This window comes from Nanorana parkeri, unplaced genomic scaffold (assembly GCF_000935625.1).
Source record: "Nanorana parkeri isolate BGI_ZX_2015 unplaced genomic scaffold, ASM93562v1 scaffold2151, whole genome shotgun sequence".
Taxonomy (NCBI): Eukaryota; Metazoa; Chordata; class Amphibia; order Anura; family Dicroglossidae; genus Nanorana; species Nanorana parkeri.
This window is the reverse complement of record NW_017308419.1, coordinates 162,717-187,344: the sequence shown is the minus strand read 5'-3', so window position 1 is coordinate 187,344 and position 24,628 is coordinate 162,717. Positions and strand designations below refer to the sequence as shown.

At 43.9% G+C, this 24,628-nt stretch overlaps 1 protein-coding gene across 1 annotated transcript in view; it reads right to left on the bottom strand.

The window, feature by feature from the left end:
* Positions 1–6,690: 6,690 nt before the first annotated feature.
* Positions 6,691–24,628, bottom strand: part of TUBGCP2 (tubulin gamma complex associated protein 2) — a 38,124-nt gene continuing 20,186 nt past the window's right edge. The window contains exons 12-18 of the mRNA XM_018572868.1: positions 23,893–24,065; positions 23,502–23,630; positions 21,772–21,892; positions 17,401–17,544; positions 14,888–15,016; positions 12,852–13,015; positions 6,691–6,945 (exon numbers count right to left, since the gene is read on the bottom strand). Coding sequence (XP_018428370.1) covers positions 6,855–6,945; positions 12,852–13,015; positions 14,888–15,016; positions 17,401–17,544; positions 21,772–21,892; positions 23,502–23,630; positions 23,893–24,065 — 951 coding nt within the window. The 3' untranslated portion in view covers positions 6,691–6,854. The remainder of the gene's footprint in view (positions 6,946–12,851; positions 13,016–14,887; positions 15,017–17,400; positions 17,545–21,771; positions 21,893–23,501; positions 23,631–23,892; positions 24,066–24,628) is intronic.

Sequence of the window (24,628 nt, the reverse complement as noted above, 5' to 3'; positions counted from 1 at the left end):
CGGAAATTAGTCTTTAGAAGAGGCAAGTCTATACGAGACAGAGTAACTAATAGTTATTATATACCAAACACCCAGGCTACATCCTGTGGACAACTAGGATTTCAGAAATGTGGGTGCTGCAACTATTGCCAGTGGTTTAAGGAGGGCAATGCTGTTCCCCTACCTAATGACCAGCAGTGGAGACTTAAACACACAGTGAATTGTCAAACGGCTAATGTCATCTAATCTCAAATACAGCCAGGACACTAGAAAGCAGGGGTGGACTGGGCCTGGGGGCAGGGTGGCAATTGCCACCCGGGCCTCCCTGATGCCTTTAAAAACGGCCCCCGCCGGCACCGCCAATCACTTTTTAAAAATCTCTCTACCCTCGGCCACTCTGCTGCAGCGGCCGAGAGTGGAGAAATAAAAGTGATTGCCGCTGCAGCGGCGGGGGCCATTTTTACAGAAGGAGAAGAGGTCTTTGATGCCCGTGTACCGATCGGACTCCTCGGCGGCCACAGACGGCAGCTCCCTCCCCTTTCAGCTGCTATAGGCTGGGAGGGAGACTGCACACGATTGGCTGGCAGCATAGTTATGCTGCGCGAGTGCAAAGGTCACTGAGCAGGAGACACCACAAGGCGGCTGAAGGCATCGCCTCAGGACATGCAGGCAACTTCACTGCTCCCCCTACCACCAGGAGAGGAAGAGAAGAGGGCACAGCACCTGAAGAAGGAAGGAAAAGTACCAGCTCTTTGTGCGTGACCTCTACACTGCATACATACTGACCTCTACATTAGACCGACGACCTCTGCACTGCGTACATACTGACCTCTACATTACACCGCTGGCCTCTGCACTGCATACATACTGACCTCTACATTACATTGCTGACCTCTGCGCTGCGTTACATACTGACCTCTACATTACTCTGCTGACCTCTGCACTGTGTACATTCTGACCTCTACATTACACAGCTGTTCTCTGCACTGCATTACATACTGACCTCTACATTACACCACTGACCTCTGCACTGCGTACATACCGACCTCTATATTACACCGCTGACTTCTGCATTGTGCGTTAGACCACTGGCTTCTGTACTATGCATCTCACTGCTGAACTCTGTACTGTGCGTTACACCACTGACCTCCACACTCTGCATTACACTGCTAACCTCTGCACTGTGCGTCACACCGCTGACCACTGCATTACACTATTGACTTCTGTACTGTGCGTTACACTTCTGACCACTGCACTGTGCATTACACCACTGACCTCTGCTCTGCATACATACTGACCTCTGCATTCCACCACTGACCTCTGCTCTGCATACATACTGACCTCTGCATTCCACCACTGACCTCTGCTCTGCATACATACTGACCTCTGCATTCCACCACTGACCTCTGCTCTGCATACATACTGACCTCTGCATTCCACCACTGACCTCTGCTCTGCATACATACTGACCTCTGCATTCCACCACTGACCTCTGCTCTGCATACATACTGACCTCTGCATTCCACCACTGACCTCTGCTCTGCATACATACTGACCTCTGCATTCCACCACTGACCTCTGCTCTGCATACATACTGACCTCTGCATTCCACCACTGACCTCTGCTCTGCATACATACTGACCTCTGCATTCCACCACTGACCTCTGCACTGGGTTCCATACTGACCTCTACATTACACCGCTGACCTCTGCACTGGGTTCCATACTGACCTCTACACTACACCGCTGACCTCTGCGCTGCGTTACATACTGACCTCTACATTACTCTGCTGACCTCTGCACTGTGTACATTCTGACCTCTACATTACACAGCTGTTCTCTGCACTGCATTACATACTGACCTCTACATTACACCACTGACCTCTGCACTGCGTACATACTGACCTCTACATTACACCGCTGACTTCTGTACTATGCATCTCACTGCTGAACTCTGTACTGTGCATTACACCACTGATCTCTGTGTTGCAGTTCTGGCCTCTGCACTTTGCGTTACACCACTGACCTCCACACTCTGCATTACACTGCTAACCTCTGCATTACACTACTGACTTCTGTACTGTGCGTTACACTTCTGACCACTGCACTGTGCATTACATCGCTGACCTCTACATGACACCGCTAAACCTCTACACTGCGTTATAAACGCTTCACAGAAAAAGCAGAAGGGGAACGGAGCAAGACTGGGCGCACATGCTGGGTGACAGAGCCCAAGTTAGTGTTATTACACATGATTTTTGACACCTACAAAGGCCTTCAGACCAGGGATGCACTGATACCAGTATTGGTGAAAGTGCCCTGATACTAAAAACCGATATCGGCGATTTAATTTTTCAAATTGATTTGGCTGCGTTAGGTCCTATGTTTGCTGGGGACCACCCCGTAGCATTCTGGGGAACCACATGGTGCCCGCTTACAGCTCTTCCGCCGCCTGCACATCTCCCCTGCCGAGACCCTCCCCACCCCTTCTGAGACCTCCACACCCCTCCTGACCAAGACATCAGGCTGACACCCCAGAGCAGAGCAGCAGCAAAGAGTATGTAGCAAATTAATATACTATTATTCTGCACTGCTGTATAATATATTGCTGGGATTTAAAGTCCTCTATATCTGTTGGTGTTATTCTGCATTGCTGTATAATGTATTGCCGGGAATTGTAGTCCTCTATAGCTGATGGTATTAATCTACATTGCTATATAATGTGCTGAGATTTGTAGTCCCTCTACAGCTTGAAGTCAGTGTCAGAACTACCAGGGTCGCAGCGGTCGTGTACCTCAGTGACGAGGCATCCCTCCGCTACCGGTGTGCTATAATTTTCCTCAACCCAGAAATTTATTTACTGCGTTACTTACAAGTGCGCATGTCATGAAAACATCTGATTCGGATGACACGGCCCCACCGTAAGTGACGTGGTCGAGTAAAATTATAGAACACTAACTTTGACACTGTCTGGCTCCTCCCAACAGCTCACAGCCTAGAAGTCCGGCAGCCCACAGTGGGTGAGTGCCTAAGTACTGGATATGAAGCGGAGTTAGGCCAGAACCATGTAGGGAGCCCAGTGGGAGGAGAGCACCATCCCTTAGCCAGTCACCCCTTTCATGGACTTCCTAGTGAGTCCTCACATCACCCAACCATTCACACTACTGTTACATGGATGGCAAAAATGGCAAGTGGGGACGGAGGAAGAGGCAAAGTGGGAAGTGGGCCAAGTCGCTGCACCATGGGCCTCTGGGTTGTACTTGCACCCTGGGCTAAAAGTTGCCAGTCAGCCCCTGCTAGAAGGCCACCAACGACAAGAAACCCCAGTTCACTAACAGGCCCCAGTAAACTCTGAAAGCAAAATGTGCAGTAAGAGTACACTGCACAACCAGGCAGTAGGAATACAAGATACTGACTCCAGACTTACCTGCATTTCACTGGTGCTGCAGGAACCTGTCACTGCTAGACCTTTATTATAGAACAGTTATAGCGAGGTGGAATAGGCTTCCCCAAAGAGATGAGTTTTTCAAGGATCACCTAATGATGGACAGAGTAGTAGGAAACCAGACAAATTGGGGTAGGGAGTTCCAGAGGATGGTAGACACTCTGGAAAAATCCTGGAGGCGAGCATGCAAAGAAGTGACAGAAGAGCAGAAGGTCTTGGGAGGAGCGAAGAGGGGGGTTTGGGTGATATTTTGAGATGATCTGGGTGATGTAGGTTGGGGCAGAGCTGTAGATGGCTTTGTATGTTATTGGTAATATTTAGAATTTTATATGTTGGACAAGTGGGAGCCAGTGGAGCCATCGAGTGGACCTGGCCTGCCACATCCCAAGGCAGGGATGTCTATTTACTGCTACAGCACCACCTCTGACTAGTATTCAACCAGGCTAGGCCACTCCAAGTGGGTAAGTCACACAACACTACTAGCCTTCTCTAAGCACAATAAAGACAGTGAAGGGAAAAATGGGTTGGGTGGAGGACTGCAAATGGGAGCCTTAAAGTGTATTTCCACTTTGCAGTCAAATTTGAGAAACCTTGCTGTTTGTTGTGTTCCCATTCACACGGTATAAAGAAAAATGTATTTGAAAAAAATATTTCTTACCTTTTAGATGACTTAATCCAAGTTTTCTGAGCAGCTTCACAGTGCTATGTCCTTTTATTGTGTTTTTCACACTTATAAACTTAATTAACATACAATGAAGCCTGGCTTTGAATTTTTAACCCTTTGTTAGGACATGGTGTTCAGATCTACCTTTACAAATTATAATGAAATCAGCCAGCACAGTACAGACTGGGTTAACGCAAACCCCTTAGGACATTACAAAAAAGGAGGAGCAACTAGAAATTTTAACCCTTAAGAAGACAAGAAACCTTAACCCAAGTAAAAACAATTTAAACTGCAAGAAGCCTTCTTTTTTATACCTTATGTAATGTGAACATGTAACACATAAAATTGGTGTTATCCCAATTTGGCTGCAAAACTGGAAATACACTTTTAGCTGATGTTTAAGCTCCTTCCACCAGGTTCCAAAGTGACGCATCTCCTCCAGACTGAGGAAAAACAATAACTGACCATTTATGTAGAAGGACTTTCTTTTACAATTTGTGATGATGCTTTTGCTGTTCCTCTTGTAGGAGGTGACCATTAGGGATGGTCCGCCGGTTCGATTCGAACTAATGTACGATTCGAACATCGGTCGTTCGCCGAACTTTATGGGATGCTCGCGGTCTTTTCCACCACGCAACGTCCCATACTGCAAAGAGCCCTCTGAAGCTCTAATTGGTTAAAGACGTGCACCTGACATCAGGTCAGGTGCAAGACTTTGCCCAATTAGGGCTCAGTACTCATTTGGAGCCATGATTGGGCAAAATCATGATGACTCTGCCCATCATGTATCGCCTATCAGATGCTGGCAAACTACACATTTGGGCGGAACTAGCTATCACCGCCAGCTCCGCCCAATTGTTTATGTTTTGCCGGCATCTGTCAAAATGCCATTATGCGGCGGGAGTAGGTGGGGAGCGGACGAGACGGCGGTCGTCGGGTTTAAAAAAAAAAAAAATTTATATTTATCTTTTATTTCGTCGTCGTTGTGGACAACGCTGGATGCTGTGATTGCCCATGGATTACGTCAGTGGATCCATTTTTTGTTTTTTTTTAAATAAAAGACTTGTCAAAAACAGGTATGGTATGACTTTAAGGGGGAACCCCACACACTTTTTGTTTTTTTTTACATGGGGTCCCTCCTGACTATTCCTACCAGACCTTGAGGGTCTGGTATGACTTTTAGGGGGAACCCTACAGCTTTTTTTTTATATGCGACAGTGCCGTCCGTCCGTTTTTCTACTACGGGCGGACGGCAACTGGTTAAACGGAGCAGCTAGCAAGCAGTAGATATAGGCAAAAAGTTGAAAAAAAACCCGCTTTAACAGCAGTTTAAACTTACCCTGTCTTCACCGCGCGCTCCCGTCCGAGAACCTGAAACTGCTCGGGCAACCGCAAAGCATCTTGGGGCAGGCCCAGTTCGGATTTTTGTCCGGGAGACGAGCAGAGACGCAAAGTAAGTATATGGACGCGTGTACCCGCATGCAGACACTGCGGGATTCGGAAGTGCCTGCAAGGACAGAGGAGTCAGCGCTGGATCGGAGAGCCGCCACACCGCTGGAGGGACAGATGAAAACATCAGGAAGGAAGAAGATCGGATTAGGAGACATCATTTAAGGTAAGTGTTGACATTAACATTGGTGGGAGGGAAAAAATGTTTTGCCTTTAATGTCACTTTAAACCTCATCTGCCACTAAATTCAGTTTTCTACTAATGAGCCATAAAATGTATATTTAGCCAATTTTCCTAACACGCAGTAGGGAAGACTTAGAATCTTTGTCATGTTTCTATTGCTGTCTGTGTCTTTTTGTCCTGGGGATGGAGAAAAGCGATGAAAAAAAATAAAACATTTTTTTAAAGAAGCCTACAGATGGAACATTTGTCCTATTCAGCCATATTCTTTTAAAGATCTTTCAGAGTAAGCATAGGTATTGAAAGTTTCTTCCCAGGGAAATCCAGAAAAGTAAGCTCCATAAGGCTTATAGGAGTAGAAAGAAACACATTTTTAATAACTGTTTATCGCAAATCAGTGAAAACGGCAGTTTATTATTTTATTTGCTAGTGTAAACACAGCTCAAACAGCAGTGCAACAATATAAAAATAGGTCAAATTCATTGTACATTACATGATGTATTTTAGTGAAGCTTTGCATAAAGGTATAAATTAAAAATATTGCCATATTATACACAAACAGTGATAGCCATAACAAATGTGTATAATTTAAAAGACACCAAACTACAGGTAAAAAAAAAAAAGGAAGGAAGGATGGAGGACAGGTGGTGTGCCTCTATACTGTTTATAGCAAAGATTGACAAAAGACGATGTGATGTCTGAAACTAGTTGCAGCAGTTTTCAGGTCAGTCGCCAATAAACGTTTCATTTTGCTGTACATTTATAGCAAAGATGGCTTTATGACATTCAGATACCCAGGAATAAAGGGGGTCAGGTACAATCTATTGTTTCATATATATGGTCCAAATAATTTTGCAGTATATTATAGGATATTATTCATTTTACCATTGTCCCCAAATGAAGATCCTGCCTCTTATTATCCATTGATGTAGATTTAAAAAAAAAAAATGATTTTTATTAATTCCAGCTTAGTTAGAAAAAGTGATTTCATTTGAGCATTACCAAAGTACTGTGGCTGTACATAGAAATACAATCTATGAGTAATGGGTGTGTGGAAGGAAGGAAGTTTCAGGATAGCTTCTGAGGAAGTCTCGTGATGGTTTTGGGAAGGGCTGTGTCACTGTGTAGCCACTGGCTGTCATAAGGGTCCTGTCTGTGAAGGTATTTTTTGGCTTCTCTCTGCAGACAGTCTCTTCAAACGTTCTGTATAGAAACCATTGAAATCCAACCTGTGAAATAAAAGTCTTCATTACAATCCATCCATTCAAGAAACACTGCTTAGTCCAGGGGTAGGCAACCTTGGCTCTGGTTTACTGCAAACCCCATCATGCCCCTGGGAGTTATCTCTGTGACCGTCAGAGGTTTGCAAAGCCTCATGAGACTTTTAGCTTCACTGATGGATTAGCTTCACTGAACAGATGGAGTGGCAAGGTTGCCTACCCCGAATTAGACCATATATACTTTTTATCAGTTCCTTCACCTATATGTTGGGGCAGATTTGTAAACATCGATAGACCATTTCCTCTATCCTCTTCATACTGATTTATTGGATGAGTCCCATAGTTAAATTACAGCTAAAAAGGAAAATTCCACCTCAGTTTTGGACAAGATGTTCAAGAAAAAAAAAAGTAAATGTTCTATTGGGTTAAAAAAAAAAAAAGTAAATGTTCTATTGCAGCTTATGCTTTTGATAGTTAAATGTTCCATCATGTCTTGTCTCTTCTTTTGGGACAGGGAGTTAGGGGAAAATAAAATCCTACAAAAGATTCTAACTAGGGATGCGCCTAAATTTGACGAAAATGGCACTTTGGCTAAAATACAAAAAGTGCCATGATGGCCGAAAATACACTGAATTCCAGTTTCTCTCCTGCCCGCTGGGCGTCAGTCTGTGTGTCCGCCAATGCAGCGGTTGACACCCAGTGGGGAGGAGAGAGAAGGTTTCAGGATGCCGAGCAGTGGGGGACGAGATTGCTGTCAGCATTGCAGTAGGCTGTGCTCTCCTCCCACATCTCCTGGCTCAGGATAGAGAGCAGTGATTGAAGGACAACTCTGTGATGTCACAGGAGGCAGAGTTCTCCTCCCGCACTGCTCTGCCTCCTGTTACAGCTGATCCAGAATGGAGAGCGGAGTACCATGCGAGAATGGATTGCTGAACTGTGCCTGATACCAGCGAGTCAGGATTTTATCCCTTTTCCTGCGCCGAACTAGCAATGGAATGCTTCCGAGTGAGCAGGAATGAGGTACGGATATCCTTGTCATTAAGGGCAAAACCAAGGTCCTTCTCCCAACCGGATATAAAAGGGGGGCGGCCCTGGGATCTCGCCGCCAGCAACTGGCGGTAGAGCAGGGAGATGGTATGAGCGGGCGCCCTGTCAAGGCCATGAAATAGGGTGGTGTAGAGCAGCCTGGCCACCCTGTTCAGTATAGAACGCACGGAGTTGGAAGTATAATAGCCAAGAGCTGGAAGTACGAGGTTGGTCTGCGAACAGAGCATCCAGGGGTTTCAGGGTTGTCGCCGCGAGAGCCCCAACCATGGGCGATGGCTCCTTGGCCGACCAGCGCAGGAACCGGGATGAAATGCAGCCGGGTGGAAACAAAGGATTGCCCATTATAGGGGTCATGGGGTCCACTGATGAGGACAAACGAATGGCCCTGACGAGGACGTCCCATGCCTTCAGAAGGGGTGGGAGACGAAAGGGAAGGATGAGAAAGGGGGTCGGTGAGCAGAAGTGAGCCAAGGAATGGAGAAAAGGAGCACCAGGGAGATGAGTGATTCCAGGGAAACCCAAAGTTTATGGGCCCCATGATATTACATAGTTACATAGTATTTGGGGTTGAATAAAGACATACGTCCATCAAGTCCAACCCATATAGGTCCACGCATCATCTCATTCTTAGGGATACTGGTATCCCTGGATATTACGGTCCCTCAAGAACTTGGCCAAACGTTTCTTGAACAAATCTACACTCTTGGCTGAAATCACTGCCGATGGCAGTGAGTTCCAGACCTTAACCGCTCTTACTGTAAAGAACCCTCTTCGCCCATTGTGCTGGAATTTTTTCTCCACCAACTTTAGGTGGTGGCCTCTAGTCTTTGTAATGGAGTTAATCTCAAACAGTTTGTTGTCAATGTTGCTGTCACCATTGAACATCTTGTACATGAAAATCATATCCCCCCCTTAATCTCCTTAATTCCAGCGTAAACATGTTTAAGGTCAGAAGCCTTGTCTCATAGCTCTGGAGCCTTGTCTCATATTGTCGGTCAAGAACCTGGGAGAGAAGCGCGGAGTAATAATAGCTCTTAAGATCAGGCAGGGCTAAGCCCCCAGCTTCCTTAGGATGAATCAAGACGCTGTAGGCTAGTCTCGGGGGCCTACCAGCCCAAATGAATCGGAGCAATGCAGAACATAAGTGACGAAAAAAAGAAGTGGGTAGGGCTATGGGAAGGGTTTGGAAAAGATAAAGAAAGCGGGGGAGTACATCCATTAAAAAGAGCGCAACCCTACCCAACCAGGAATGAGACTATGGATTGGAAAAGCGGCACGAAATTCAGGCGATAAAGGTCAGCCTATTCCGGGGATAAAAATATGCCAATATATTTAATGGCGGTAGATTGCCATTTGAAGTGCCAATTGTCCCGTAGGTGGTTAATTTCTGATGAAGGAAGGGAGATATTTAGTGCCTCAGTCTTGTGTAGATTTACTTTAAAGTTGATGGAAACAAAGACAAAACAAAGATGGAAAACTGATACGGGGATTGGATAGATAGAGTAGGACATCGTCTGCATACAATCCAAGTTTATATTGATGCTCCTGGATACGAATCCCCGGTGTAGATTGGTTCTTGCGGATGGACTCCGCAAGATGTTCGCCGAAATGTGTAGGTATGGAGACAGCGAACAACCCTGCCTAGTACCATTTTGTATAGGGAAGGAGGGGGATAGAGAACCATTAACCCGCACACGGGCCGTGGGGCAGGTGTATAGGGCCATGATTTTATCCACAAACTGTTTCGGCAAGCCAATTTGTTCCAGTGTAAGAGCAAGGAAGGTCCAGCTGAGGTGATCAAATGCCTTTTCCGCGTCAACGGACAGAAGGCATAGAGGGAGGCCAGAAGATTTGGCATAGTGTATGAGAGTAAGCGTCTTGATTGTGTTGTCTCTAGCTTCACGAAAGGAATGAACCCCATCTGATCCATATGGACCAGTGATGGGACATGTTGACTTAAGCGGTTCGCAAGGAGTTTAGCGTAAAGCTTACAATCCACATTGATAAGGGAAATTGGTTGATAATTGGAGCAGAGAGTGAAATCCTTATCAGCCTTGGGGATTATGGTTATATGGGCTTCCTGTGATTGCATGGTAAAGGGGCAGTCAGTGGTAATGGAGTTAAAGGTGGTTTGAAGAAAGGGGGGGGGGGTCAATAAATCCTGAAAATGTTTATAGAAAGCACCAGTGAAACCATCCGGGCTCGGACTCTTCCCAGAGAAGAAAGCCCTTTAATAGCGCCAAAGATCTCCTCCAAAGAGAAGGGGTCCCCAAGAAGGGCAGCAACGTCAAGGGGAAGAGTCGGGAGGGGGGTGGTAGCAATATAGGAAGCAGCATTTGTAGTGGAATCAGAGACTGGAGAAGATGCCCCTGAGGTAGGCAAGTTGTAAAGCTCGGAATAATAAGTCTGAAAAGCACAGGCAATCTGCTCGGTACGGTGGACAATTTGGGCATCTTTAGTTTGTATTTTAGGGACAAATGTACGCACGAATTGTTCCCGAATTGATCGTGCCAGCAGACGGCCGCACTTATCACCATGTTCATATAGGGACCTGCACAGGGACTCTCTATATTTGAGAAAGCTCAAGTCTTGAAGGGATCGAAGGTGCGAGCGTTTCTGTTCCAGGGCCAGCAACATGGAAGGGACATGTGAGGACTTGTTTTGGAGCTACAGGGCATGGATATCACCCAATAGGGTCGTAATTTCCGCAGAGAGGGCTTTCTTTAAGCGAGAGGCGTGGGGCATAAAAACACCTGAGGAGGCATTTAAAGGCCTCCCATTTAACTGGAGGGGACGTGTCATCCGTCGCATGGGTGGCAATGAAAGTAGAAATAGTAGATTTAATAGCTTCCACCGTGGTGGGGTCGCAGAGAAGAGCTTCATTAGAACGCCACGTAAAGGATCGAGGAGGTTGGTCAGGGAAGCAGAGGGACAGGGAAACAGGATAATGGTCCAACCACACCTGCGAGTCTATAGAGGCTCGAGGGTCGCAAGACAGAAGATGATGGTACACCAAGAAATAGTCCAGACGGCCATGTGAGCAGTAGGGGAAATAAAAGTTATAGTGTCGTAGAGAGGGATTGAGGATCCTCCACACGTCCACCAACTGCAAGCTGTGTAGAATAAACTTGAGGCGATTCAGCCGTGTGAGAGAAACAGAGGATCTTCCAGAGGAAGTGTCCAAATGCGGGTCAAGCAGAAAGTTAAGGTCGCCACCAAGCACTATAAATCCCTCTGCAAACGTTTCCAAACGGCGGAGTATTGTGAGAAAGGTAGGGAGTGGAGACTGGTTAGGTAGGTAGATGTTGGCAAATATGAAGGTCTAATGGAAGAGAGTCCCTTTCAGAAAGATATACCTAACATCCGGGTCCCGGTCAACCTGAAGGAGCTGGAAAGGCACTGTGGAATGAAAACAAATGGCTACTCCCTTGGATTTAACAACAGAGTTGTTACTGGTATATGACAAGGGGGTAGTACTGTGAGGACAACTGCGGGGCCACTGGATCTTTAAAGTGTGTCTCCTGTAGGAAAAGGACCTGTGCATGTCTCTTTTGCATGGAATAAACCAGCTGTGAGCATTTACACGGCTCATTCAAACCCTGAACATTCAGGGAAACAAACGTCACAGGCAACATTGGGTACTGATCCAAGTGGTAGTGGACAGGCAATTTCGGACCTGAGGAACACAGCGAGCAAAGGGAGGAGAAAACAGAGAACAGGGAGGAAGGAACCAGAAAGAGTATAAGAAAGGGGCCCAATAGACAAAAGAGAGAAAATGAGACATTAAAAACACGAAACGGGTCTAAGAGGAAGAAACGAGTCTTCCAAAAGGCACAACTGCATACAACAATCCAGTTGGCCATCCTATGGGGCTATAGAGAAACCAAGGGCAACCGGGTCCGCTCCTACAGCAGAACAGGGCATCATGGAGGAGAAAAAAAACTAGATAACAAACAATGTAAAGTGCCAATCGCATAGGTGCACCCAAACGGGCTTTCCAAGGCAGAACAAAATACAATAACACATGCAACAATAAATAGTTCCCAGAGCAACCATCACATGGGAGGATCACGGATTAGGTACAAAAAGGGTGGGGGAGCAGTAGGGAAAGGCAGAGGGAGACAGGAGAGGGGCAGGTGGGGGGGGATGTAGAGGGGGAAGCGGAAGGGAATGCGGTAGATACAAACTAAATCAGCCACACATATAAGTGCCAAGCCACAGAACAGCTCACATGAAGGTGTCAGTGCAAATCTTACAGCCAACACGAGCGCTGAGGGGGCCACAGCTAGGGGTTGCCAGAGCAGGAAACACCCACACAGAGGGAGGTCCCCTCGGTGAGAGAACATATACAACACTACTGTAAGGCTCAGTCTGACATCGCAGAAGCGAACCCCAGCGTGCTAAGGGTGCAGAACCCAGCCGGCAAATCCCAGGAGGGCAACCAGGGAGTAAATAAACACTGCACGAACTGGGAGGTCAGATTAGTGCAACATGTACAAACATAAATGGGGAAAGGGCAAGGGAGTGAGGAGGCAAAGGTAAGGGGTAGGAGAGGAAGGAATAAGAAGAGCAAGAGGGGAAAGGGAGGAGCAGGGCCGGTAAGGAGGGGGAGAGGGAAGGAGGAGGGGGGGATGGGGAGAAGAGGAAAGAAAAGGGAGAGAAGATCTGAGCAGCCCAATTAGTTTTTACACATGATTTTCTACAACCCCCACCATAGTAAAAGGTAAACCACCATAAAGCACTCGCTTTCAAAATGTACTAAATTTACTTGTAATGTATATACAGGAGCTGGTCTGGAGGGATTCGTTTTTTTGACTCTTACATTAACAGCATTTTGTAAAACATTTCAACTGCGCCAATTCTCTCACCTGTATATGATGTTGATCATGCTGTGCTCGCAATCATTGGTACTGTACATACTCAGTTTATCAAGGAGGTTCATGAGATGTGTGGAAAAGTTGCTGTCGAAATTGTTGATTGTGGATTCAAAGCCAGTTGAAGACTGAAAAGCATCAACATGTTCTGCCAGAAACTGAAAAAGAAGGAAAAACCTTTGTTCATACTGCAGTACCGCCTGAGCCTAACCAAACCAAGTATGTGAATAAAGACTTTCCAAAGGGGCCTGGAGGCACTGGAAATTGCACTGTCAAATATGATCAAGGGGAAATGGGGAGTCAATAATCTCCCCTCCAGGTAACTGTAGGGGCTCTGGGCAGCATTTCAGTAGCCGTATGCCACCAACAGACATGTGCTAACAGCTTAAAGGAGATTCTCACTTTTGCATTCAAACCAGACTATAGCTTTACTATGTGTTACTAGTCACACAGCATAGTTAAAAATAAATAGATACAAAGATTTTTCTTACATTTTAGCTTTTTCTGAGCAGATGTTTTGGGAAGCTGTAGGTTACTCTGAACAATTTTGAAGCCAAAGCCAAACACTGGGGACACACATTAGAACTGAAGCCAAAACATTTATTTTTTATTTTTGGATAGAGTAAGGCTCCATTCATACATAGCGGTACCAAAACGCGCAAATGTTAAGATACGCAAGGATTCCGCGTGCTTGAGGATATTACTATAGCCGAAACACGCTGAATCCGCCCTGAAAATCGAGCAAGGTCTTTTTTTCAGGACGCGCGTTTTCGTACCGCACGGACGCCTCCCTAGTGTGAATAACTCGCATGGAAAAGCATTATTTTTTATGTTAACCGTTAATGTGTGAATGGAGCCTAAGGGCGCGCCCCCTCAGCTTTTTTTTTGTCATCTGCATCCCATTGGGGAGATTTTCCTTCACTTCCTGTCAGATATCCACAACAGGAAGTGAGGGAAATCCCTGGTGGTCAGCAGTGTCACTAGGACTAGTATTCCTATTGAAAGATTGTCCATCTATTCCTGTTCTGATAACCCAAAACATGGAATTTTCCTTCACTTTTACATTCAGTGATAAGAGACACCAGGACAAATAAGAGAGGATGAATCTCCCCGATAGTGAAACAGACAGCAATAGAAACATGACAGGTTTTCTTCTCTCTCCTCTCTATCCAAAACTAAAAATTGCACTTTAACATACAATGCAGAAGCCAAATTTCAAACAGTATTCAAATCTAGTTTACAACTGATAATGAGATCTGCCAGCATAGTACAGACAGGGTTATTATAGTAAACATCTCAACGTAGCAGAGGGAAAATAGGATTTTGTTCTTACCATAAAATCATTTTCTTAAAAGTCCATTGAGGGACACAGCTCTCAAGAGTTCCTAGTAGTAGGGTTATGCTGCTGCCTCCTGGAGAAATGAACACTAGGCTAACAAAAATGTCTCATAGCTAGAAAAACTTCCAGGATTTAACTGATCCTGCATCAATCTCTCAGTTTTGTCGGCTAGCTAGAGACTTCCAGGATTTAATAATATCTGCTATTAATCAACTAGCAGCTCTTGGTAGAAGACTCTTCAAAAAAGAAACAAAATAAACTGAAATAATAAACTAGAGGAGAAGGACACTAAGCGAACCTGCTAGGTGTGCGGGGTATGCCCTTAAAGTAACAAGCTTTTCATTTTTTTTTTTTTGCCTAGTGTGCATTTCTGATAGAGGCAGCAGTATACCCCCTACCTTTCAGAATTCTTCAGAGCTGTGCCCCTCAATGGATGATAGACAAAATCAGGTTTAAAGTTTTCAGAAAAGAAGGTGTAAGGTGGCAGTTTTTTTTTTTTTAAGTTCTACTATCTGAATGGGAACATGTAACAAATATCAAGTAGGTGTTATCCCAATTTGGTTGCAAAAGCGAAAATACACTTAAAGCTGTTGTCTACCTTCCACTGAAGGTACTTTCATTATTATTCTTAGTGTAGTGTTAGGTTTTGTGTTTAGATGTGCAGAGTAATTGCTGCCTTCATCCGGATCACCTTAGAAGTGAGTTTCTTCTTCACAGCTTCTTCTGTTTTCTCGATCTGTGTGGGAGGCCCCATCATTGTTCCATGTTCCAGTGACAAACGCTCCATCTCTGTTTGCACCTGCATGCTCTGTGTAAACCGCTGAAAGAGAAATAAATATTCCCAATGAACATTTGCTGTATTCGATGAAGATAATGAACATAATATATAGAATGGATGCACCCGGTATAAATATGTACTGCAGTTAGTTAGCAGTATATCTACACTTACAGGTTTTACTTAGTCCCTCTGCAGAGTTCCACAAATACCGCATGATCCTGCCAGTAACATGCACCTAATGCTGCTTCCTGTGACTGGGTGGCAACGATGCAACACTGCTCCTGAATTCAGAGCAAAGTTGCCACTCTCATGAAAGCTGTGCCTGTTTGCACTAAAGTGAAATGAGAAGAGACTGCTAGGGGTGTGGCAATCAGCACGGTCACTGCTGAGTCAAAAAAGTGTAGCCTGTCAATCATCATCTGGCTACACATAAATCATCCTGTCCACTACTTCCTGGATTGAAAGTACTGTCTCTGTCACTAAAACCCTTCCACTGTGAGCTGTGAGACACATATGAAGGAGGATTTAGTTCAATTAGAGAAGTTAAAAGGAAGATTTTGTGCATCACATAGTAACTGGATTTGGTACTTATTTGGACCATTATTCAGGAGCCTTTGGTTGTACAGCCGGTCATAACAGTAAAGTGTGCTCTACTAAGTACTAAAGATGCTTGCCATGAAGGGGGATGAATAATTTTGAGACTGCAGAAGTCATTAAAAGTTGCATTTTCAGGTGAATTTGGGGAAACCACTTTTGTTGTATTTCAATTGCTTTTGTTTGATCTATTCATTGCAAACAGCTGTAAGTCTGTACATTTTGCCAATAAACCTGATTTGCAATGGGGGTTGAATAATTTTGATCACAACCGTATACCTTCTCAAGCACTCAATACTGCACCAATCTCCTATACAAATGTTATCAGGCAATGTCAAAGGCTGGCCTGTCCCAACACCCATATTGGCTAGTGAGGCTGCTTTTTTTTTGAAGTGAGAGGGCGTAGGTTGGCTTTCAACAGTACCAGACGTCTTCACTTTGAATACAACTACAGCGCGGCATTCCTTTTCCCCAGGGTGCTGAAGTTGGCATATGAAGGTACTGTATATACTTTTTAGTTTTATACGGAGAAACTGTGATATATTTGTGGAAAAACAGTGACTTTTTTCCCAAAAACATTTTTTATCAAAAGACGTATTGCAAAAATTACAATCTAATAATAAAAAAAATTAAAAAATGGGATATTAAAAAGGGGAACTATGGAGGTGAGTGATTTCCACTCATCCTCCTAGTTAGAGCCGACCTGTGACAAAGAAGCTGTCACAGGTTGGCTCTATCAATCGAGGAGTGAGCAGAAACATGCCACCGATTTGCTCACTTCCCGATTGTCTCCCTGCAGTAAGCTGTCGCTGTCAGTCACCGCTCCCCGCAGGGATGCCCCCACCCCCCCTCCCTGATCCTCCAGTGCTGAGTGGAGGAACGAACGGGGGAGGGGGCGGACACAGCTGGCTCTGACTCTAGATAGGCAGAGCCAGCTGTCACTCACGCAGCTGGGTGGATCACGACAGTATTGGGATCAGTCCCGGCTGTGGCGCTGTCAGTATATCGCGGGCAATAGCCCGCAATATACTGAGTTTTGGATCACGGGAGGAGGTTAGTATATGTCCTCCTGTGACACTAAAGAGAACGTTGGGGAAAACACTTACCCCATAGTTCTCTTTAAGGCGACATGGAATACATTTATGCAAGACAATAACAAGAATGCACCGACCAGCCAACAATTTGAAGACTAGAGGAAAAGGTGAAAAAAATTTGTTAGGGGACAACTCAGTAGGGTGTCAAAAGGTGAACTGGGATGGGAGACCATTGAAAAGAAATCTAATATTGTATGAGGAAGTCAAAGCACAGCTTTGCGTTATCTTTTGCATAGTTACCGTTGGAAAGGTATCAATAAACAACTCCCGTATTTCAAAAATCTTCTGAGTGTGTGTTTCCTTCCACAGAGCTGTCCGAGTCCAGTCCATTTGAAAGACAAACCTCAATTTATCCAGAAAGAGATTGAGTGAAGGTGGATTGGGGTAAATCCATTTATGAAGGATCCCTTTCTCACCACTAATGATATGATAGATAACAGCTTTCTTTCATCTGCTGTGATGCCAAGATACCAATGACTGCACATGCCGATATCAGAGGGAAGTGTGACAGTGTTTTATTATTCTTCAGCACATTTCCTTACCCCTCTTTTACATCATACATTTTTCTACATTAGAAAGTCATCTGGGCAGCTTCCAACTCTTCTTATTTTTGTTATACATGTTATGCTATGCAGTTGTATGTACTTGCCAATAAAATGTTAATGCATGTATAATAGGAATATGTAGATAAATAGCAAGACCAAAACCATACAGAGCAAAATGATGTCTGGGGCTTACCTGCATGCAGTTAGTAAACATGACGCACACAGACATAAGTTTGGAGAAGATTTTGAGTAATTCTGGGTTGGTGAGCATGCAGTCCTTCAAGCAGTTATCAAGGAAGCTTGTGTGGTGGCCGAGGACATCATCTATATTAGAGGCCTGTTGGTTAGAAAAACAAACAAACATATCAGCAAAAACCTCTTTAATGGTCTATCTACCTTTGTGTAACCAATGCAGCAATCACTGTGCATTACAAGTCTTACTTACCTGGATGAACATGTCCTATTTAAATCTTTGTAGATTTTTCAGAATTCTTCTGTCTATCCTGCAGCCGTTTCAGAACCAGTAGAAGGCGACAATATTCTACTGCAGAATTTCAAAACATTGCAGAAAGCCTTGTGAAGAAAAGCCAAGGAAAGGTCCTCATGGAAGCAGAATCATGTGTACTGCATACTAGTTCCTGGGCACTGTGTTGGTGTGTCTTGTGATAAAATGATACAGGCTTACTTTTATTCGCAATGCAGGGTATCACAACGCATGGCAATGCGTCGCAGTGCTTTGCCATATGCTCCCACACCGGTAAATTAATGTTATTTGAAAAAAAACAGCGCACAGCATGTGCATGTGTTCACCACAATATGGTGCACATGTATGTTGTGTGTGTTTTATTTATTTTTCGTTTTACTGTTGTGGGGCTTTGGGGAAATATAAGGGATGTAAACAGACCCCTGAGATTTCCTTTTTCTGCGAGCCTCTGTTCTGAATAAATGGAAAGCTCTCAGTACAGACATTCACAAATGAGAATGGGTAGAAGCCTCTGTACTGAGTACTTCTCCCCATTCAAAAACTCATGAATGAACAGAAAGTGATGTAAAGCACTTCCTGTTCATTCATAAATGGGGACACAAAGTACTATGTGTCCCCAGTTGTTTACAAACACTAGAGTGAGCAGCTGATTGATTTTGTGCTGCACACAGAGAATTGGCAAATATCACATATGATTACCGAACCTCCATTCGGCCACAAACAGAGCCGCCCGGCCACACATGATCACAGGGCTGCCTACGATCCTGAATCTGGCAGCCGGTGGCTCTGCTCACCACTCGACCATCCTGAATGTCACAACTCCCTCCTTCGCCCTCCCCCTCCGGCCATTTTTCCTTGGATCCCCGCTGCCTGAGCCCATACAGGCAGCGGGTATCGGAGGAGAAATAGATCCCGGCCTGGAGTGGCTCCAGGTGCAGGCGGTGGGGGCCTGGATTTTTTGTTAATAGCTAAAGCGACCATGAGCTTATAGCAGAACGGTAAAAGCCATCGACGTATGGCATACTGACGTGGCCAGCTGCAAGCGGTTGTGTTCCACCGTATGCCATACATCAGTGGCAGTGAAAGGGTTTAAAAGGGAGTTTTAACCTCCACATAGAAAGCAGTGGAGACCCCTGAAGTACATGGGGTTCTGTATCAAGTCTGAAGAATCCACATGGGAGAGCAGGAGTCTAATATAATGCCCAAATTAAAATCAAATCCATGAACCTCAATCTACATTTCAGATTCTCTATACATTACAGACTTTTGTGACCCGCAACCCAACCAGCATTGGAGCAGAATAATATTCTACAATGTTCTGTGGAATGACACATATTAAAAGAACAATGCAGAAGTAGACCACAGAACTCAGAAGAAGGGGATTGCAATTTAGGCAGCATGTTGGAGAGGTGGTTCCAGTTATAACACTACACACTTTTTTCTACATCCAGACAGCAGAGCTTAAGTGCGCTAGCTGGGCCTCAAAAGTAGCATCTCATAGGGTTCTATAGGACCATCTCCCAAGGCATGAGACACTTGGAAGATGGTGCTATAGATATATATGGGAAGCTACCTGAAAGGACTAAAGAGCTGCAGACAGGATTTTAACAGCAGAGACCATGGGCATCATTATGAGCAATGATTTAAGGGAGCAATAATGACCTTCAATTAAATTAAAGGAAGATGATATCCTAAGCATATTGTGAATGTGCCCTCTAATTACTGTATCCGTAGTTTTGTATTAAAACAAAGCTCATATAATGCAACATTCTTTGTGTAACTGAGCACTACTATATTTATCGATAAATGATGACCCCCACCTAGTGGTCATTTTAGAGTTCCCGCAGAGTTGAAAATGGTTAGAGATCTGCACTCACATACAAACATCAGCGTATAAAAGGTGCAAGCAGTGCAATTTTAAAGGGGAAGAAGAAAGAAGAAACAGAAAAAAAAGCTTTCCTCCAGGTTTACAAGTGATTAATTTAAAACAAGTGTTACTATAAATGTACACAGCCTGGCCAAAAAAAAAAAAAAAAAAGTGTTACCACCTGGATTTCGGGCATTGTTATGATCTGGGGTCGCTTCAGTTGGTCAGTCAGGTCTAGGTTCAGCAACATTATGTCCCCAAAAAATGAGGTCACCTGCCTACCTGAATATACTGAATTAGCAGGTTTTTCTATCAATGGATTATTTTTTCCCTGATGGCATGGGCATATTCCAAGATGACAATGCCAGGGTTCATCAGACTCAAATTGTGAAAAGAGGAGTTCAGGGAGCATGAGACATAATTTTCACACATAGACTGGGCACCACAGAGTTGTGAATCTTTGGGATGTGCTGGAGAAGACTTTACGCAGTGGTCCAACTCTCCCATCATCACAAGATCTTTGTGAAAAAATAATTAACTCTGGATAGAAATAAATGTTGTGACATTGCATAAGTTTATCAAAACAATGCTAAGGCGAGTGCATGCTATAATCAAAGATAAAGGCGGTTCAGTGAAATATTAGAGTGTTCTATTTTTTATTTTTTTTTAGTCAGGCAGTGTAAATCGCTTATTTTGTTGAGATTGTTTATAATTTGAACAAAGCATGGTAAAAGCAATTTACAAATTAATTTTAGGATTTAAAATGCTTACAAAATACAAATTAAATGAACGAGAAAACAAAAAACACTTTATGATCAGTATAAAAGAAGTCCAAAAAGATTTGGTGAACAAAACTAGTTAAGGACGGCAGGGGAAGTAAGGTGTTAACATGTGCTAGTTAGAGCTTGTTCACACCATCGCAAACACAAACTATGCTGCAATGTGTTGTTAAAAACACCTTGCAGGGAGTTTCTTAAACCCTTTTTAAAAATTGTTTTAGACTGTATTCCAATAACATGCACTGCAGCACATATTATTGCGTTATAGCTTGTCAGCATGCGCTGCAGAAAAATGCTACATATCCTATTTTTTTCTGTGAACAACACGCGCATTGGAGTGAACTAAGGTAACCTGCCTTGTCATCGCATTGCGACTGTGTTGGGCAACGCAGCCCAACATTGCTGGTGTGAACGAGCCCTTACACATAAGAGGCGATACATTGCAAATGGCTGCTTCTAACAGATAGAGCCAACTGCAATAGGGCAGAGTGTGTGTGTGTGTGTGTGTGTGTGTGTGTTAGGATCCAGAGCGCCTCCAGGTGGCGCTGGAGCTGAGCCCTGCAGTTCCTGGGCTCACCTGCAGGATTCTCCAGGCAGCCAGGGGCTGCTAGGTGCCAGACCACCACTGGGTGGTGCTGGTACCTGCAGCTCCAGTGCTCACCTGTGGGTGTCTCCCAGCTGCCAGGAATCAGCCCATTAGGTATTGCTCCTGGGAGGGTATTTAAACCCTCCCTGCAGTCTGGACCTTGGCTCAGGATTTCGTTGCTTTCCCCTGTTGTCTGAGTCCTCTGGCCTGAACCCTGTGACCCTGATATTTGCATGCTATTTTAGTACCCTGTTTCCTGTGTTGTTACATTATTGGTTTATGCCTGTTGTGGATTGTTTTAGTTAGCTTGCTAGGTTTATTAAAATATTTATATATAACCATACTTACCTGGTCCGTGTGGCCACATGTGTTTGGTCTGCCTGTAAGGCTACCTGTGCAGGTGTGGGGTCACCTGCGCCGGGATCCCTTACAGTGTGTGTGTGTGTCCACATATATTGCTACTACCACATATATTCCCTATTGGCCTGAACTGTTTGACAGGCCAGTAGTGACGTGCTAGAGGCAGGAAGCAGCAGGAAAGTTGTAGTACTAAAAATGCTGAGGCTTGACATGTCAGTCTGGCATTCAGCTGTAAAATGAGTGTAATAGAGGCTAATGCAGGTAAGTGCAGACAATTCAAGCAGCCACTATAGACAGACTGGGATCTTGGTTGTCAAACTGACAGCAGGTCCTGACAGCTACAAGTGTGGGTTTGCTTAGCTGGAAAGGACATGCGGCTTGTTCTAGGTTCTTATCAGTAGAACTATGCATTTAACAGTCCCAAACTAAAGGGTGTTTTAAGGGCTTCAATGAACATTTTGATGTACACTTTGCTCATTATTACTTACGGACTTGAGGTTTTTCTCAAGAATATGCCAAGTTGGCTCCATCACTTCAAACATCATGTAATACTGGATATTCTGCACAAAATTTAGCATCCTCTGGCGGAGTGTAAATGCTCCTGCAAACCTGGCAATAAAAATAAAGATTACAAAATAAACTCCAATTACCAACGAATTTGCTTTTAAGATTAATTAGGAATGAGTTACTTCCATGCATACCTGTCTTGAATCTATTTATTGCTGTGCATGTCCTAGGATGGGAGCTTTGTTAGATTAGGGACCACACTATGCCTTGACGGGGCAGTGTGGCTTGCACGTAGATTTGCAAATATATGCTACTATGATCTCTTTTTAATACATACAGGGCTATTCACGTAAGGGTCCCGGTAAGTATTTTAATTGCCCGATGTACAGTACACTGTTCAATACTGTACATCGGCAACGCTATACAGTACTGTACTAATCCAGTACAGTACTGTATAGAGTTCCTCACTTAACGACCAATCTGTTTAACGACCTGATCGTATGAACGAAACTCGGTCGTTAAGTGAGGAATACCTGTATACACGTTGTCACAGCTGGCCACACACCCTTTCATGCTTACTTTGGGCAATAGTGTTGGACACTATGTGGAATGTTAGGGTGCTTCACCTGACATACGCAGATGAAAGCGCTCCCTATTGATGAAAATACAAAATAGTAAATATAAAAGTAAAAATGTTACTTTGTATCTCTATCATGCATCTTAACAGTGTTTATAAATACGGTGCCACAAGGTCTGCTTTTTAACAGCAGCAGCTGCAATAGCCGCTGTATTTACAGAGCAACTGTCAATATGGCAGCCGGAAATTGAAGCGAAATGCAGTAGGGGGAACAGCATTGGGGCAGAAGGACAGGGTGCGCTGAAGTTAATATGGGCGAGTGCCCACAACTGGCTAATGATCTATAAGAATTCATCAGCCAATGAACTCAACATTTAAGAATAACCACCTAATTAAAGTAATTCTAGTTACACCTAAAGGTGCTCCTTCTCCCTCAAAACACGCAGGTGTTACCATTGGGACCCAATGTGATTTTTACATCTGAGCTTCTGTTCAGGTTATACCACAGTCCCCGAATAACCCTTTGTTAATTCTAACTATCCCTAATGAACTTGTTCCACTCCCTTTTCTGCTCTGCTAGTTCTGTGCCCAGAATGCTTTTATTTTTTTTTTCCTTTCGTACTAAATTATTTTTCTTTTGTTTTGTAGTGTTACCTACCACCGAGTCTTGTTCATTCCTGCAGCTTTATTTATTTATTTTTATAACCATTAGAGGAAATGACAAAGCTATTGAAAAATTAATAAGCCTACAGCTGAAGAATTATACTGGTAAATATGGGCTAATCCAGTGCGAGAGCTGAAGTTTTTGAAGAGTACCCACCTATGTTAAACATTTAAACCAGATGGTCCTAACCTCATATTATGCTCTCTAATATGCAAGAAGGCACAGAACAAGTAATAATCACTGCTTTTAGATCTCCAACCTCAGCTACCTAGTATGTATGTATTAAGAGTGGTGGCATATAGTTTTCACTTAAAACAAATTTAGGTGAACATTCAACCAGCTAGGAGAACATTCGCTGCTAAGACTGCTAACTAAGCAGTCTCTACTCAACTCTAATCAACCCCATGGTATTTTTGCTATGTACATTGCAAACAGTATTGCTTCCATTGCATATGCAGTTATAGTGTTACCATTTAGCAGAATGCAGGGAGAATTGCTTAGCTGCCTTGTTGCTGATCCAAACATTACACAACAGTCTCTCCACATGCTTGCAGTAGAACAAATGTCGAAAAAGCATCTGGTAACGTGTCAGAGCCTTTCTGCAGTTGAAAAAAAAAATAAAGATAAAAATCATACACAACTTTAAAAATTCTGTTTTATTATTAATTATTTTTTAATGTATTATTTATTTAAAAATAAATAAAATAAAAAAATAAAGATAAAAATCATACACAACTTTAACAAATCACAATAAACATAAAAAATATGTGCTTTGTAGAAAAATAAGCAAAAAGGGAGATATAAACAATGATGACATACTGCTCTGCATTTTCATGGCAGTGTAGATTAGTTGTACTTTACCTGTTTATTATTAGTGAAAGAGGCCACTTGACAATGTAATCAAAGGAAAAGGCCTCCAGCCCACTCAATGCCAGTTCAGTGGGGTCAGCATTAATCAAGGCTTTTTCTTGCCGTGTTTCAATTGCAAGGACACGGAGAAGCTGGGTGATGAGATCATGGGGCATCAGTTCAATCTAAAAATGGAGAAAAGCATTCTTCAGTTATAGTGCAATTGAGTAGGAACGGTAAGTTAAGTTACCAATACACAAGAGCCTTGGAACCTATAGATTAAAGAATGTCAGACCATTGCTTTGTCACCTTGGAGGGGACCCTCTCCTCAAGCCGCAGAGATAAACACAAACTCTTACAAAACTCTCCAACCAATCTGCCACATAATAGCATGAGATGATTTGGATCATGCAACAACTTCATTCCATGCATGTGTACGTATAATCAACTGTAAAGTGAACTTGACCTTTCCTCACACAGGCAAAGCAACAAGTTCACATAAATGTGCCCCCCCCCCCAACTTTTCTTCATTCCTCCATTGCTGCTTTCATTCATGGGGTTGGGCCCATGGAGAAGCACCCAAGATAAGCTTGAAAGAAGTATGGGTTCCATCAATCCCAATTCCAGCCAACGTGTTCTTTGGATAGTGTGTGTGTGGTAGGGGTGTTTGATTTTCTGTCTGGTTCCTCTCTCTACCTGTGCTAGTGAAAGGCAGGGGGGGGGGGGGGGGGGTGGCGGAAAGGGAGGG